Raw genomic sequence first — 19,362 nt, 5'->3', positions numbered from 1 at the left:
ATGCACACCGAATAGGAGCCTCCGAGCGATAGCCCTTCCGTCGCGTCGTTCTCGTCCTTCCGCTTCGTGGGTTACATTCACGTTCTCGCTTTCAACCTTTCAGTAGCAAAGATCCTTGCTTCGTCATCGTTTGTCACTAATACATTGCATTATATATATATATTTCTTTTACGACATTTATTATACGATATATTGAATTTTTCAATATTTACATTTTGAATAACTTTAAAAATATAAAAATTGGAGCTAAATTGATTTAATGGAACTTCAATGACCTATCACGAAGATATTTATTATTTCAGGTTAATTATTAATTATTATTTATCTTAAAAGTTCATTAAAGAAAACTAAATAAATATTATGTAAATGAAAGTTACCGTGATTAATTTCCGCGATAATTGCAAATAACTTTACGATAGTTGTATGTATTAGATTTTGTAAATTTCGCTTCTTATATTTCTTATCTTCTTCGGGTAATATTTTATCCATTATAAACTTAGTTAAAAACGTAATTTACAGAAGGATTGGGTAAATATTTCAGATGAATCTGTGCTTGAAAAATTACAAATAGCTACTACGATAAGACGTATAGAAAGATTTCAAATGAAAGCAGCAATATAGTCAATCCAGCTAAGAAAAAGAGAGAGGGAGAGAGAGAGAGAGAGAGAGAGAGAAAGAGAGAGAAGAACGCAAACCGATCTCCGATCGGACGCGTGGCCGGATCGATATTAATTAGCGAGCCAATTTAACTTCAACGATTGCTCGATTTCACAGAGTTCTCTGCCTAGGTATGTACATTGATAATAATTTCGCCGAATGAGCACGTTGGTTTCAATGCTCACCCTCTCAGGGCGTTGCAAAAAGTTCACCAACTTCATTTCCTCCTTGCTTGTTGACATCAAAACGATTTATAGAAAAGCAAAAGAGAGAGTTACTCGAAGAAACGAGTAAGTTTCGTAAGATCGACTTTCCTAACATGTTGCGACGATGCAGAAAGATGAAAAATCTAATGGTCTACTTAAACCAATAGAAAAAGCTCGTTTCACTTGTATATTTTGATGAATTCTCGATTCAAGAGTTATTGAGATAAAAGAGTCAATATTTTTTTTTTTTCCTTTCGAACTAATTAACAATAAATACATAATAATTTTACTTTTAATCGATATAAATAATTGTGGGATTATGAAAGCGAAACTATGCGTCTAGACATACAGTCGGATCAATTGCTTTAAAATGTTAATAAAGTATCGATCGTCTCGAGTTCGGTACCGCCATGAACTTTTGTATATATATGTATGTATTCTACCTACATATATACCTACTACATTCCAAAAAGAGCTGTCTGCAAATGGTCGATAAAGTGGGATGGCCCGGCTTCCGTGGTTTAAAAAAGGAAGGAAGCTCATAAAATCAAGGAGCGCAGATAAGCTTTCATGAAATTTGAATTCGTCGTTAAGCGTCGTTTCACCTACTCCGTTGGTGGTAAATATCGTGGCTTTGAAAGCTATTTACTCAGCGCATTATTGCGTTAAGTTTTCATAAAGGCGAAAGCACACTTTGTGCAAATGACTCCGGAGATTTAGTGGATTTCAGTCAAATTAACGCCGAGATTTTATAACCAAAAAGACAATGTTAGAGAGCATGGCCATTTTTATTCTTCTTCCTTTTTTTTTTTTATTCTTTCTTTATACAAAATTTTTTACTTCATTTTTTACACACTATACATTATGCATATAGAATGAACATAAATATCAACTCTACAAACTTCACCGGTCTTTACTCTCTTTCTTCTTCCTTTTTTTTTCTTTTTCTTTTAAATCACTCTGCCAAATGATTCTTCGTTCGAAAGTAAAATAAAGATTTAGCGAATGAAAGAGTGAGAGAGAGAGAGAGAGAGAGAGAGAGAGAGAGAGAGAGAGAGAGAGAGAGATCTAACCATTCATCAGGATTTCACGTTACATGAGACGAAATAAAGGAACAGGAAAGAGCAAGTCTAGCTACGAATACGTTCGGTAACGTTAGTTGGCATCAACTTCTAACGGTGAATTTTCGACGATGTTGAAGAGGCTAGCCACAGTAGCGATTTTACAAGACCGAAGAGAAAGTGCCAAGGGTTTGGAATGCTTCCCTTCGAAGGAGGAAAGGCCGAGCATCGAACAAGTTATAAGGGTTCATCTGCACAGACACGCGTCTCTCTATTTGCATAACATAGGAGCATCGCATAATGGAAATTGCTCAGAGTTGTATAACATTGCGTGCCTTGCAACATATGTTAGATGTACCTACCAAGCTAGCTAGCTAGCTAGCTACCATACAAGTAAAAAGAGAAAGGCATTTCTCTCATTCGCGTGCTCGCGAATAATTAGCAGCAGGACTTGTGCATGAGACGACGTTAGAAGCTACCTCTGACTACTTCGTCATGCGATAGACATCCCACGTTTCCCTGGCTTCCACCTTTCCCACACTTTTTACGCTTCCTTTACCAGGAGCGAGCTTTAAGAGACATCCCCGAGTCTTCCTGGTAAAATTTTTGTTCGTACAAAAGATGAAAAGAGTACTTACGATGCTTATGAATTTACGAGGACTCGTTCTCCTCTCATTTCATTAGATTTATTTAATTCTCAACACCAAAGCGTTAAGAAAAAAAAGAGAGAAACAAAGACAGAAGACAGAAATTCGAAAGTCATTAAAACGAAAGCTCGTAGCTTCCTCTTACCTACCACTCCTACTGTCTCACTCCACCCCTTCCACATCTCCTAGGACTAATCTGAGCAACCTATTCTATGTTTTCTTAGAACCTCGGGCGCTTGTACGACACTATCTAGTTACAGTGAGTATTTCCCAAGTTTCGTTGCTACGGACACTTCGCAACTATGCTCGAAATAGAAACCGAAGCCCGGGAAGTTTGTCCGGACAGTGATTTTGCACTTTGAAAAGCTTTCGATGAAAGGCTCTCGATGAAAAGCTTTCTCTCTCTCTCTCTCTCTCTCTCTCTCTCTTTATCTCTCGTTCTCTCTCTCTCTCTTTCGTGATATAGAAGAAATTACGTCGAATAGACGAACAGGCGGAATGGAAAAAAGTAAAGTGATTATCGGTCTATCGAAAGGAGTGAGGTATTCGAAAGAGAAATAACGAAAGAAAGATAGAGAAAGAATGAAAGAGAAAGAGAGAGAGAGAGAGAGAGAGAGAGAGAGATGTCGATAGCAATATTTTCTAAATTTCGTTCATCTCGACAGCTTCTCTATCGAAGTCACTCGCCGGTGGCTTGTCTAGCAACGGCCAGTGATTCTCTCGAGGGAACATCCTCCCAGGAGAAATCGCAGGCAATCCCGAAGATTGACGGAGCATCTAACGACGGAAACCTGAATTTTTCTTCTGCCAGCACTTCGAGGATAACGAGGATAGTGTGGCGACTACGTCTATACGAGGATCTAAGATTAAAGACATTGCAGTTGAGAAATATTACTGTCTTAATGACAAGAAATATATCTGCCGTGGATTTTCTTCCGTTATCTCGAACGTATGTATTTTTGAAATCTTTTTTTTTTCTCCATCCTATTCGATATTGTATCGCGAAAATAAAATCGTTCCCAAGGAACGTGTATTATAAAAAATTTCAACAATAGAAGATACCTCCTGCTATGTGAAATATTGACCGGTATGATTTACGCGGGATTTAGTTAATTGTAACACATGACTCGCATAGAACTTTCTACCGTAGAAAAAGGGCATTGCTCGGGGCTTAAAAGTTCTCGACGTTTCTCAAATTGTTCTCAAAATTATGTGCGGCAAGACGATTAGGAATTGCACAAGTATTTAACAAGAATTTCACAAGAATCTCACTGAGAATTTATGTATAGGTATTCGGTATAGCGTTAAACGATTTATTCGGAAATACGAAGGACGTTACCTCCGAAATCGATCGAGTTATATCGCGTGTCGTTTATTTTCTTCTTTTTTAAAAATCACTCCAACAAATATCCACTTACCTTCCGAAGAACGAATAAGAAGAACGACACAGATAAAAAGGACGAACCGCAATACGGTCCAAGCACCAAAGAAGAAAGTCATTATTGTCATAGTTGCCGTTCGTCCCGGAAGAAAAATCCGAGATAGCGTCTTCTTAATCACGTAAGCACGTACAAGTAGTATAAAATCTACGCGAACCGGAGTCCAGATGCAGACTGACTCATAGTACGGAGTCCTGCAGGAGCAACACCGCACGCATGCGTCCTGTTCGCTCTCCACGTGCCACTCTCTTTCCTATCTTTTACAGAGAGAGCCACGACGGAACTTGAGATTTTTTTTGTCTGTACTCCGCGATATCGATCAACTTCGAGATACGACAATTATTTCTCGAATCATTTTACAATTCCAATGGGATTAAAGCTATAAAATATTTATTTGTAACGATACAGAGAAGAACGAACGAATGTTGGAAGGTAGAAGAAAGAAAGAGTATATTAAATCGATCTCACGTTAATGCACAGACGATGAAATAGTATCGATGTATCGATAACGTTGACGATTTTCGATCGCGTGCGTGCGCTATGGCGCGTACATCGAATGAGCGTGACGCTTGATGATAAGCGTGACGACAGCAAAAGGAAGAGAGACCAAAATGGTTGGCGCATGTGCCAATCTGAAATTCTGATTCGGTCGAGACGAGTTTCGAAGAAACATAGTTACTTCGGTGATTCGATAAATATATTAGGCGGCTTGTATACGATTAAGGAAATTTCCGAAGCAAAATCCGAGTACTTATTTACAGATGATTAAATATAACGCAAAGTCTTTCTTATCAAAATGCATTCGACAACAAAAAGCCACGGTTACGATTCGGCAGAACGGAGAAAAACAGAATTACGCACGATTGCTCACGTGACCTCGATAAGAGAAGAGCCAACCGTGTATCTGCGCTTGTCAGGAGAGCGCAGCACCCAATAAATTCAACCGAACAAAATTTATTAAATTCTTAAAGTCAATCTACATTTCCTACAAGCATTGCTTCATTTTCATCTCATCCACAAGTTATTAATCTAAATGTAGAATAGTTAGTGTATCTTTTTTTCGACAGATTTTCGTTGACGTACGTATTAAATGATTGAACTAATCACATCTACAATTTTTAAAGGATAAAAGAAGAAATATATTGTATTTCAAGCGCAATGATTTCTTTTATTCGACGAGACGTATTTTTATATCTATGTATTCTATTTTCAGTCGACAGGAAAAGAAACGCGTAAACGTGTTTTCTTGTATACGAAAAAGAGAAAAAGAGAGAGACAAAGAGAGAGAGAGAGAGAGAGAAAGGGGTGAGAAGAGAGAGAGAGAGAGGGTGAGAGGGCGAGAGAGTGAGAGGGAGAGATAGAAAGAGAAGGAGAAACTAAAAAAGAGGAGGAAACGAAGAAAGAAAAGCGTGAGGTGCGCGGAAAGAACATCATTAGTGAGAAATTCCGTCGACGACAATCGCGTTTGACATAAATTTCTCATCCGTGCGAGCGACTTCCTTGAACACATTTTTCGTTGAAGGAAATCCAAGTGAAAATCGTTCTAGTTGGTGAAGGACGAGCCGTCAACGTAGAGAGACTTTTCAAGAGGCGACGGAGAGGTCAAACGAGAAAACTTTACGGATTAAGCGCAATCAAGTATCGATAATCTTCCTCGATGAATCGCGCCACTAATTTTTCCCCTCGCAAGTTAGCACAGATTTCGTGCTACGTGCTCGTCCTCTATTTTAAAAGAAAGAGTAATCATCAACGAAAATGAACGCGAACTCGGGCTGATCCGACTGATTATTTAAACAAGACTATGACTTTGAGTATATTTAAGCCGATAAAATTCTTCTTTTCTTCGAGCAGTCATCATCAAAGATATTCTCATTGTATAAAGGGATAAGGGAAAGAAATAAAAAAAAAAAAAGAAAAGAAAAAAGAAAAAAAGGGTAAAAAGATAAGGAAAAAAAAATTTCTAGTAGAACGGAAAATGGCACGGGAGAGTAAATTCTTTTCAAGACGACGCTCGTTACGCTTACCAGGAAATAGCTCAGAAGGATTACTTTCGTGGTTAGAGCGATGCCATTTAATGATGACGATACCAAGGCAAGGCTAGGCGATAATGAGGCTAATAATTCGCCTACGGAAGCCTCTCACGTTCTTCGTAATTCACTGGCTCGAGTACAAATGGCTCGCGTCTCCTACGGCCGTTAATGTTAATAAACCACGCTGAGCCGCACGTGGAGCATCAGATTTCTAATTCTAATAAATTCCATATGAGGCGTGCTTGCTTAGGTCACGAGCGTGCAATACGACCAAATGGATCGTATCATTCTTTAATGAACAACTGCTACGTGAGTACAAGGGGAAGAAAAATTTTGGGTGGTCAAGTATGAAACGATAGAAATGAATCCTTGTACGTTTTGTTTAGTCGATACAAGAGAAGAAAATTCAGTAGAAGGAGAACTATCTCAAGCTCGAGTTTTAAAATAGGAATGTTCTTGTGTATTTTAAATCAACCAACGTCGGAATTGAAACGTATTTTATTGTGGAACGACAGAAGGCAGATGTCTTGCATTGTTCAACTAAGGAAGATCATTTCTAGCTAGAAAGACAGAGAGAGAGAGAGAGAGAAATAGATAGAAATGTATATGTATATATATAGATATTTACAATATATATATATTATATATGAGAGAGAGAGGGAGAGATACGAGAAACGTTACATAGCGGATGGAACGTGGCTGGACTGATTCGCGAGCTTAGTCACTTTGAAGGGACCGAAATGTCCAGGGCAAATTTCGGCCTGGCAAACTCGCGTTTATGTAGATACATGCGCTATCTATATATGTACTTATACGTAGATCAGTAGTATATATAGGTATATGTGCAGACAACTCGAGTTATATAGAGTATAGCGGCACAGTTTGCGTGCAATTCGCTCACCTTCCGTCACCGAGAGGAGAATCCACGAGCTTCTGATGCTGATTATACGCTCGAGCCTGCAGCATTTCCTGTATCCTAGTCTTCTCTACTCAGCTAATGTTACCCTATGACCTGCGTACTTGTCCCTATATATACATATATATATATATATATATATATATATATATATATGTATCTCTTCGAACTGAACCGACACATATTCTATATTTCTCCGATTTACTAGACCTTTCTCTTCCTTAATTTGACGCTTATGGCAAACGGGAAATTCAGTGCATTTGCGTTGGTTATAGTTGTTCGAATTCCGGAAATTTGAATATCCGTTACATTGTAGTAACGAAAATGTTCGAAAGAGATCGAGCGATCGACTTAAATCGTTTCCCGAATCGAACTTCGACGTTTGTACGTTCGGTTAGCGAATAGTAGAGACTTCTAAGACGGCCCTACGTTAAGTATTCAACGGTTGTCGAATGCAGATCGATAATGCTCCAGCCTGAAAATCGGATCTGAGTCGCGCGAAAGTTTAAACTTCGAATGGAAGACGTTTAAGCTTCTTTTCCACGTTACCGAGACGTTTCTTATTACTTTTACTCACTATATTTATACTTTCCGATAGCCAAGCATTCTATAAACTCTTCCTTTCTCAATTCTCCTACAACCATACCTACTTTCAATCGTCATAAAGTCGATATATTTAATACTACATTCTTATGCGACAATGCTTAAACATAAAGTATTAATTAGGAAAAGAAACTTTTTTCACGTTGAAATCGAAATTTTTCACGAAACTGGAATCTTTTATTGCACTACATTTTGTGCATTCCTTTTACTTTCTCTCTCTCTCTCTCTCTCTCTCTCTCTTTCTCGTATTTCCGTAAAACGCGTCGTCCGAGCTAACTAGTAGAGAGAAGCAACTCGGCTAAGTTTTAAGCCGGTAACAAGTCGGCCGGAGGAAATTAAAGCACTTTCTTGAGAGCGGACCGCACGATTTTGCCGCGAGACAAACTAACGAAACAAGTGGCTAATGAATTATTGAAAGTACACTTGCAACGTCTATCCTTGCGTTTTTCCAATCCCATTGAAACATCGGCATCGCAATCACCATCACTTTCTCATTCTCTTTCTCTCTCTTTCTTTTTTTCTTTCTCTCTCTCTCTCTCTCTCTCTCTCTCTTTCTCTTTTTCTCTCTTTCTCTCTCTCACTCTTCCTTTCTCTTTCTCTCTCACGCCCTTTCGTTCGTTTCATTCGATTTGATTTTATTCCGAGGGCGTGCTTCTCATCCAGAATCGAAACAAACAATTCTATATCACAGGTAAAATTAAAAAGCGCGAGCGGCCGGTATCATCTCCGATATATCGAAGAAATATATCGGGATTGCGTATATGTCTGCAATGGTGGGAGCACCAGCTGGAATAAAAATGAAATGGCGTATTTTAAATAAAAATACTTGTACAAAGTGAACCGATTTATGCTAATGATAGAAAGAGAAAGACAAGAAAAGAGAGAAAAAAAGAAAGAAAGAAAGAGAGAGAGAGAGAGAGAGAGAGAGGCAGGGAAAAAATCTCATCTTTCGAAATTCACGATGTCTCGATTATTTGCCGGGTGGTTGAAAGAGGAATAAAAAAAAAAAAAAAGAAAAAAGGAAAAAAGAAAGAGAGACAAGAGAAGAAAATTTGTACTCGCGTGCGAGCCAAACTCGTCGATCGACGTGCGTTGACGGCCGTCGCTTCGAAAATATAAATTTAATAGAATTCAAAGCTCTGTCAACGAAACGTTGGACGAGGGGAAAATAACGAAACCCTGGTGCCGTCCTTTCGCGCATTTCGTGTCACGCTCTCCTTGCTGTGCAGCTTGATTAAATCCCGTCCTCTCCTCTCCTCTCCTCTATCTCTCTGGCCATTGTAAACAAGGTAGCCAGTGTCTGTGCGTTTAAAACATTCACGCGCAAAATTCGGATGCACAAAAATCACTGCTGACGCGATGCCCGTACGTTACCGTGTGAACGAACAGTCACAGTTTCAACGCATCGATGCGATCTACGTTTCTACGTGTTTCGTTCATTCGTATGGCTTAAAAAAATGCAACAACGATTGGTAAATAAAGCGAAGCGGTTTTGATTCCTACTCGACGACGGAATCGATAAACCAACAAAAAGATTGAAGAACATTTAAGAAGCTAAGCTTCTGAAGAGTTCTACAGTTTCGTATAACGCCATATTGATTTGCTTATAGAAAAATCGTATTTTATTAAACTCTATTAATCAAAGAATATTATATATAACGCGTTTATTAGAAATATTATATATAACGGATACATCACAAATATTACGAATTTATTAGAAATAAATAAAAATAAATTTTGTAAATTTTAACGCGCTAAGGAATAGTATAATTTTTATAAGATAGTTGTTTGTTAATGAACATATTTGTAAATACCGTGTAAACATAAATACCGAAAACAGAAAAATACGGTTAGTAGCATTAATGCCGGTTGGAGTGATAGGGATTAATTACCAAGTGTCACCTAAAACTGAATGCGTGAATATATCTTCATTAATTTTAATAATAAAACAAAGTTTTTGTAGAACTATGTTTCATTCGAAAGAATTGAATATAGCAGAGGTTAGAACTTTTATCCGAAGATTATATTTTCCAAAATACGTTGATCTCCGATATTTCTTTAAATAGAATGATTGATCTTTTATCAATGGAAAAATTGTAATAATAGATAAGGACGAATTCGAATTGAACGTGAATTATCGTGATCTCTGTAAATCTTACGATCTTATATCCGAATAGCATCTAATATTCGCCAAAAATTCATAAAGTCTATAATTCTTAATTTTATAACGTATTTCGGAAAATGAAATAAAATGTGTAAAAAGCTGCGAATGGCTACCGCGTTGAACATATATTTTAATTCCTTTAGAAATGTTGTCTATTATAAAAAGTAACGGAGGAATATTCACATTTCCAGGTTTCGCATGACTATAATCCGATATGTGTACATTATTATTTCTTTAATATTATTTAAATATTCAGTTTCTCTTTTAAAATTATAATTCATTATTCGAAACATTTATCTCTCAGGTTTTACATAGCTGACAACAGTGAAGAAAAAAAGTAAATAAATAAAAAGAATAAGCGTAAAATAAAAGAAGAGAGCATCGTTCGTGTTCGTTGTTTGTTTCTTCATTCGAAAGATGTTGCACGTACAGAGAAAAGACGAGTATCTTTTTAAAAAGAAAAGCTGCGAGCCACGAGTTGCATTCGCGCGTTAAAACACACGGTGCACTGCAAGCATCCGTGCAAAATCCTAGGAAGTCAACGGGAAGAAACGCGATGTCCGCTTGGTGTGAGCGAACGTAGTATAGTATAGACACGTATAGTATTATATAGTAGTCTAGTAGTAGTCTACGCGCCAAACGGGGAGCACCAGTGGATTCTCGCTAGTATTTCAGTGAAGTATCTAAGAAGTGAAATGAAATGTAGACGGCCGGAGGCGTGACTCGAACTCGTATGAGTCGCGCCAGATGTTACAATATTTACTGCGAGTTCGGCCCTTGCTACCCTTATCTCCGAACCTACCCGCCTATCCTCGTTGCGATAGCTACCAATTCCGATACGCTCGATATGTCTACCTATATAATATCTGATAACGACCAACTACATTTTCTAATTTTTCTCAAATACGCATTAATTTTCAAACTTCCATCGGTATGATATAAATTTATAAGATTCTGACAACGAACGATAATTTTAATAGAAATATTCATACGAAATGTAAATAGAATTCAATTTATATCGATGATACGTATTTGTAAAAGGATACAATATAAATGATTAATCTTTATATATAAATATATATATATATATATATTTAACTAATAATAAATATCATTGTAGAATGTTAAATTTATTACTACAGTTATATGTATTTAATTTAATTAAATTTAATAATAATAATAATTTTATCGTATCAAAAAAAAATCTATGCGTATATCAAAAATTAAAATTTATTATCGTAGAATAGAATATCTATACACGTTATGTAGTATATAGTATATGATCACGTACAGGCACACACATATATACGCATGCATGTCCGTATATATTTATAAGTTGAAAATTAGATGAATTTAATCGATCGCATTTAATTAACCATGAATTATTAACTTAATTATCGTCTAGACACAAGAAAAATATAATGATAACGACGTAAAAGTATGATTGCTAAAAATTACGAAAATAGTACTTTTTGTTGGTAAATTGCTATAAGACGTGTGTACGTTAAAAAGAATTATGCTGATTACATACTCATATCTAATATACATAACTAATTTTTCAATCTATAAATTAAAAAGATCAATCCTTTATTAATATTGTCTATATATCAATGCACAAATTATAAAATTGCCAATAATAATTTAATAAAATACCATTTTCCTCGTGATTGAATGAAACGTTACGAAATTATACGACTTTGATACGACACTATCGGACTTCACAACGCAAATGAATCACTACTTTCATCCTTCGTTGGTTTTTAAAAGTCCATTACTCATATACATTTGATCTTGAATGTTTATATTAATAATGTTTATACTTAATGTTTATACTAATGATCGAACTCAATATAGTATCTATGACACATACTTTATTCAAACGATACTTATACAATATAATGATCTACCGTAAACATAATTAATTATTAAAAGTCAATCTTAAAGTACATATAATCTCATAATTCTACGAAATTTAATCATATTAAAACCTGTATGAATTAATAGAGATATGATAAAGAATATTGGATTTCGTTACTTTACAAACTACTATCATATAGATCTTTTATACGATCATCTATATACGTATATACTAATAAGAATACAAAATTCTTAGAAAGTGATCAACCAAAATTTCTCTCTCTCTCTCTTTCTTTCCTAAATAATCAACCCTACGAACAAAAACGATCGTGTTTAATCGATAACGATTTGTAGTCGGTACTATTAAACTCCCTCACTCAATAAAGATAATTACTTTTATTGTTCGAACAAAATCGTAAGATAACCCCCAGGTTTATTTCATCAAGCTTTGTGGCTCTTCTACAACTACGAAAAGTAGGTTAATTGAGCAATATACGCATATCGGAAGAGGGTGTACTCCCGAAGGATACTTATCCCTCACATTCTCTCTCTCTCTCTCTCTCTCTCTCTCTCTCTCTCTCTCTCTCTCTCTCTCTCTCTCACTTTGTCTATCTGTCTACCTTCCTCTTCAGCAAACCCTATCCCCTAGATAGCACGACATCGCATTAATGTGTAATTGGTGGCGAAGCAGGAAGGTGACACGATCCTGCGTTACTCCATGAGGAACTCGCGTCATGCGATCCGCCAATGCTGCAGACTGGCCCGCTAGTAGCATAGACATTTTACTCGTGGAAGACGCATGGTCCTCGCTAATATGACATTTGAAATATGGCGCGACTCGCGTTCGAAGTTGGGACGACCGATGAGAACGAAGTCGGAGAGAACGAATACGGTTGACTATAACGTTGACGATGAGAAAGAACCAACTAAGCGATAACAACTCGAAAACGATGACGAATTTAAATTTACGATTATAACGTTCTGTATGTCTTTCTATTAAATTTTTTTGTTTAATACATTCAAAGGAAAATTCTTATCGATAAACTTTATTTCTTGATTTAACGCCTGATATATCTATATAGGTAGTTACTTGTATATTTATATATGTAGATACGTTTGCCTGTACAAGTATGTATATATTTGTTTGCATTGCCGTAGTAATGATTTCTGTATTATCTAGTAGTATTTCATGTTAATGGTACCCCGTTGTAACTCTTTCTATGTTATTTTCATGGAAATAAATTATGTTTCTCTGTTTTATGTAGATATATTTCTATATATGTATCTATACACTTTTCATACACATACATACATATATATATATATATAATATATGTATTTATATACTTTGCACTACCATAGTAATGATTTCTGTATCATAGTATAGTAGTTTTTCATGTTAATTTTCCTACGTTATAACTCTTTCTATCTTTTTTCATGAAAATAAATTATGTTCCCCCCTCTCTCTCTCTCTCATTTTTTCTCTCCCTGTTGTTTTTTTATCTCGTCAATCGTTCTTTCGAAGTTGAAAACCTTCACGTAATTGACCGGATGAAAAGTCAAGAAGAAGATCCTAGTTTCGTTATACGCGTAAATCGCACTTGCGATCGTTCCTAACGCCGAACATTTAGCGTTGGAGTCCGTGTTTGGAAAGATAATTTGTCACCTCTCTTCTAACTCCCGTATTCGGTATAGCGGCTTGGAGTTTTGGTAAGAAGTAATGTGTCTCGCAGATAAGACTGTGGAAACTTTCGAAACAGCGATCTCACCTCCTTTATCTGTACCCCTATATCTACCTAGTTGAATGGCGGATGCATTTGCTAACTTTTACACTAGCATTCACCCTGTTAAAACGTTCGCTTTAAATCTCGTGTTTTATGCCTATTCAATGTTCCGACCAATATCAATGTGAAATTGATATATTATCTAACTATTCATGTATGATAACTATATAATACATTTTCAAGCGTTATACGTCAATGTTGGCATGCTGACTGGCTGTGCATTATTAAGAGGCAAAGATATCAATGCCAGAGACAGTTAGAACGTTCGATCATGTCCATTCTCATGAGGAATATACATAGGTTACAAGGAAACTACGTGTGGATCGATTCTCTCGCGCTTTGTTAAAAACCTATTGACGAATATTGCGATAAAAAATAATCGCTTTAAAGAGCATCAGAGAAAACTAAAACTACGATATATCGTCAGCTTTTTCTATTTCTTCTACTTTTTTTCTTCTTCGTTCTTTTTAAATTGATATCCCGCGAAGGGAAAGCGCATTTCAATTTCAACGAGTCGATATTTTCAGCGATTTATCCTACACACGAATATACATATTATATCTATATATACATATATACATATATATATATATATATATATATAAAATCCTAGATACACCTCTAGCAAGGTAGAGTATAAAGAAGACTATATACGAAGTCATTTCTTCGACTGTTGACTTTAAGTCCGTGTAATCTCGACGGATGGGAGAGACGAAGGTAGGAAGAGAAAGAAGAAGAAAAAAGAAAAAAGAAAAAAGAAGAAAGAAGCAAGAAAAAAGACACGTGAAATGAATATGAAGAGAACGGGGGAAAAATTCTTGCGGAGAGAATACGGCTTTTGTCAAGAGAATACGAGCGTGTAACGCTATCCCGTTAGCATTCGTTTATGTCTCGACTTTGTTCTGCGTGCTTGTTTAAGGAATTATTGCAAGAAAATGAAAAAAAAAAAAGAAAACAAAACAAAACAAAAGAGAAAAAAAGGAAGAAAGAAAAAAAGATTAAAGAGAGAAAAAAAAGAAAAACAAAATTCAAGAAAGAGAAAGAAAAAGTTCAGGAGCAAGTTTTCTCTTTAAAACCTTTTCTTTCGTTTCGATTCTTTCAAGAAAATCCGTAGTTCGAGCATTGTTTGGACGAAGCGACGAATTTCGATTGGTTTTTCAAGGAGCTAACAGTCCCATCCGGATTACGGAACGAAAACTCTGGATAAGGTTGAGAAAAGAGAAAGAGAGAGAGCAAAACTGAGAAGAAGAGAAAGAGAAAGAGACATGGGTTAGAAAAGTCTGGGTCAAAGTAGACTCCGTTATAGCGTAAGAAGAGCGGGATGCTGCTAGTAACGCCGATTTATTCGAAAATCCTAGAAAGTGGCAGGTTTCAGCCGTCGTAAGGCGGCTGTTCGATCCTTTTTCTTCCCTTTCCCTTCACCTCGATGATCTCTTCGAGTTACGGTGGACGCAACGTCCACTTCTACCCTTTTTTTATACTCTCTCTCTCTCTCTCTCTCTCTCTCTCTCTTCACTTCCAAACCTATCTTCTCTTATTTTCCTTCGTAGCATGCAACGCTTGCTTCCACACCTACGGCAACCTCCTCTTCCTTCTCCTCCTTCTCCTCCTCCTTTTCAAGCTCCTTCCACCCACAGCTTTAGGTATTCTCGTAGCAAGCTTTCCAAGCCTCGGAGCCAGTTTAGCGTCCTCTCTCGCGCCCCTATCTGATTTCAATGTGGTTCGGTTACGTGCTTCAAATCAAAAACACGAACGTTATTTCTGCACGTGGTCCCCACTTTTCTCGTTTCCATTTCATCTCCCTCTTTACCCTCCCTCTTGGTTTTTTCCCTTCTATAACCATAGTTCCGATATCACGATGGCGTGCGTAGCACAACGCTCAACCACGGACGTCTTATAAACTTTTATTTTCTACGACTGAGAAAATAGACGAGGGAAACTAGAAGAAGAAGAAGAAGAAGAAGAAGAAGAAGAAGACTGAAACGGACTGAGGTTTCAAGTAAGAATAAGACGAAGACGAGGAAGAAGAAGAAGAAAGGGGGATTCTAAAAAAAGAAGGAAAAAAGAAAGAAAGGGATAAAGGTGTGGAAGTAGAAAGTGAGAAAGAATAAGGGTGAGAGAAAAGGGGAGGTTTCGTGCGGGGAAGGAGCGTATGTTCTGTCAAGCTGTCGCTGAGAGGGAGCTCGCCTGCCAACCGATGGGACACGTACAATGCGAGCCAAGAATATTGCACCTCCTGTCGCCCTTTTTACCTCTTTCCACCACACCTTCACTTCTTCCTAGTACGCTCCTCATCCTCCGTCGACTGATTTCTTTCTCTTTCTCTTTCTTTCTCTCTCTCTCTCTCTCTCTCTCTCTCTATCTATCTATCTATCTATCTATCTATCTCTTTCTCTCTCGCTCTATCTCTATCTCTCTCTAGCTCTTTCTTTCTCCCTCTTGACTTAGTATGACACGTCACATACGAAAAGACTGTTGCCTGGTCGGATATTGAAATCTACTTAACAAAGAGGTAGGTACGAAAAGTTGTGAAGGAGGAGGATGTCCGGTACCAGAGATCTTTGAAATCTCTGCAGCTATCATTTCCCCTAGCTCAGGAACGAATGACACAAGATACGAAATTGAAAGACGATATCAATGAAGGAGGAAAAGAGGTGAGAGAGAAAGATTGCTTAAACGGGTGAATGGATATTTCATGTCTCCTGACGGATTTTCTCTATCCTTACAATATCGATTTTTATGATAATAATGTTATTGGTAAATAAAACGAAAGTGCGAGATAGATATTAAATAATATTGTTTGGAAAAGGATTTACTTGCTTTTTAACCCCCGATTGATTTTTGTCTGTTGAAAAGATAAATATTGAAGGAACACTGCTCGATCGTTCTGGTTCAAACAATAAACAAAAATAATCGATAATATTTTATATATCCTTTTACTTGTTTAACATATCACTACTACCATTTGTAAATATTTGACAAAAAATATTATGAATTGTTCATATTTATGGACTGACTAGTGTTGGAAGCTTGGTGAGAAGATTAAACGAATCTTTAGTTTGTTTAAAACGAAATAAATAAAATACAGTTAAAAATATACTGACGAACGAGGCTGATATCATGACGGAAATAAATAAACAAATTCGGATTCTAACAAAGAGAGATAAACTAAAGGGAAACTGTTTTTGGCTTAAAACAACAAATTCGTATATAAACAAAAGTGAGTGAATTATAAACGATTTGTAAAATTTCAAGTAAAAAGGATAGGTCGCAGTAAATTATTTTTAAAAAAGAATATAAAATAAATTTAAAAGAAGAACGAAATATATTAATTTAAATAATACTTAACGACTTGCTATCTCTATTTCTATCTCTCTTTCTCTCTCTCTCTCTCTCTCTCTCTCTCTCTCTCTCTTTCTCTCTTTTACTCTCATAAAATAAATTGTCCATTCAAAACTGTGAATAAAATTAAATTCTTTGATTCTGAATGTGTAAAGATAAAGATAAAAAGATAAATTCTCGTACTTAATATATCTTAATATATCTTTCGCAAAATCGAAGATATCAAATAAAAAGGAAAAAGTTTCTCGGCGAGGATCAGTTTCTAAATTTTTACCGTTAAAACAAATCCTCAAGGAGAAAATGCATCGTAGCTCTCGTCATCTTCGTTCTGGTCGACGCTTGTATTCGAGCTCGTCGCCTTCGTCGAGGTGTAAAAAGCTGAAAGGAGTCGGGTCGACGAGCAACGTGACAAACGATCTTGTCGCGAACGCCTGCCTTTCCTCGTGCCATTTAATAGTCGCGACTTCTGCCTTCGAAGATTTACCTCGATTTCACGCTTCGAACGATACACGATGGATTTACGAGAGCCCCATTCCCTTTCATTCTACGATTTACCAAGAAAACGATTGATATGTTGAGATATACGTATAATATTTAAATGTTTAATTATTTGTTCAATTAAATATTTGATTAAACATGTTTTAATCAAACGTTAATAATATTTAAACGTTTAATTATTTATCCGTCTATTTCATTATTTAATATTTGATAGATTTTAAATCGTTCATGTATCGCAATCTACTGTGATAAAAAAGAAAAAGAAGGAAAAGAATATATACGATCTATGATGATATAAATTAATTATATAATCGATTGCATTGCAAATAAAATTTAAATTAATTATAAATTAAAATTAAAATTAATAATTTCATATAGTAATAATAAATCACAATTGCATAGAATCTCTATTTGTTGACTATCTATTTACGAGTTTTCTAATTTTGCTTCTTTTCTTTCTTTTTTTTTTTGTATTGTTACAAGTAAAGCAAATAAACTGATTGAATTTTTAAAATTAAGAATTAGAATTAGGAACATTAAAAATAATTTTCTGCATAAAATTTGAAGATATTAGTCATCCCATAACTATCTTATATATTACAAAAATGATACAATGTAAACAATTAATATATAATAAAGAATTATCGATTTATATTTGCAATAATAATGATCAAAATTCTTTGCTTCGTAAACCACATACAATCTCCATACCAAATTTGTGATTAATAAATATATACGTTCCAATTAATCGATTTAAGAAAGTTATACGATACAGATATTATGAAATAATACAAATAAATTCAACGTTTTACAAATCTTTAATAAAATCTTCAGAAATATAGTTATTTATCAACGAAAATAAACTAAACTCGTTAAAACAAATGTTTCGAATACTTCGTAATAATATGATCGATCAAGAGAAACACGTATTTTGAAATGAGAATGGTCGTGGAGATAAGAATCGTATTGGCAAAGAAAAGACGAGGAAATGTCGATTCTTCTTAAAATGGGGTTAATCGAAAACATTTTGGAACTCGCTTGTTACTCGCAGCACGTAACTCGTGCCACGCACGATGAAAGGGATAGAAGAGCGTTGAAATATCGTAAACGAGAATGCCGTGGTCGGCTTTCGTAACTTTGGAGATCATTTCTCTCTAGCACTCTCTTATTTTCGTGTTGTCAAGAACCATGCCAAATTGCGAATCGATGTCACATTGACCTCTGAAATATTACATCGCCTAAGAGGTGAACACCCTTCGATAAAGCATAATGAGATCACGAGGAAGCGACAGCTGTTTCAATCTTTCTTTTTTTTTTCTTTTTTTTTCCGATGGGGTGGCTTGTTACGAACGAACGAACGAACGAACGAACGAACGAAAGAACGAACGAGCACCCCCGTCCACTCCTTCTCATCTGACTCACCCTTCTTCTTCCCAACGCCATATCGGAGCGTAGTAATTAAACGTGCTACCTTTCGTCTTCTTGATTACATTTTTACAATCTGCAAATTACGATCGCAACTAAGATCGGAGAGACGTCCATCATTATTGCTTATATATATATCTCTTCTTCGTATTCTTATTAATTTTTTAAAAATATCTTCGTATATTCTTATCAATTTTTTTAATATATATATATATATATATATATATATATATATATATATGCTTTATACATATCCTTTGATATTCCTTTTTTAATATATATAACGTGATATATTTTTTTCTTAATACATATGTACGTTCTGAAATAAAATGAACACTTTGATCTCAGTTTATTCTTTTTTCTTCAGTTTCGTTCACAAATAAAAACGATTAAATACAGCCACGTGCGTGAAATAATACGAAAACGTGGCCGAGCACGCGTACATTTTTACGAAAGAGAAAGACAAAGTGACATTTTATTTCGCGACGTGACGTGCTGGAATGAAATTACATGAAATTAGTACGGTTTAATTCACAGAACTTGGCACAAACGCTCGGCTTCGTTTATAGCTGCTTTGCAACTTCTGTAATTAAAATGTCGTATATTACGATACAAAAAGCGATACAGATGCATAAGTTTTCATAATGAGACGATACTGAAACTTCACTATCCATCTAACTCGTTATGCGAGCTAACGATATTTTATAATATTATTTCTTTTCTATATAACTAT

The 19,362-nt window shown here is 35.8% G+C and overlaps 1 protein-coding gene across 1 annotated transcript in view; it reads right to left on the bottom strand.

Moving 5' to 3' along the window:
- Window positions 1-4,171, bottom strand: part of LOC122634472 (lachesin) — a 134,474-nt gene extending 130,303 nt beyond the window's left edge. Inside the window, exon 1 of the mRNA XM_043823457.1 lies at window positions 3,990-4,171. Within this exon, the coding sequence (XP_043679392.1) occupies window positions 3,990-4,080 (91 nt within the window). The 5' untranslated portion in view covers window positions 4,081-4,171. The remainder of the gene's footprint in view (window positions 1-3,989) is intronic.
- Window positions 4,172-19,362: the final 15,191 nt, after the last annotated feature.

Source organism: Vespula pensylvanica, chromosome 15, assembly GCF_014466175.1.
Source record: "Vespula pensylvanica isolate Volc-1 chromosome 15, ASM1446617v1, whole genome shotgun sequence".
NCBI classification, from domain to species: domain Eukaryota; kingdom Metazoa; phylum Arthropoda; class Insecta; order Hymenoptera; family Vespidae; genus Vespula; species Vespula pensylvanica.
Note: the sequence above shows the minus strand (reverse complement) of the source record. Positions and strands in the feature narration are given on the sequence as shown.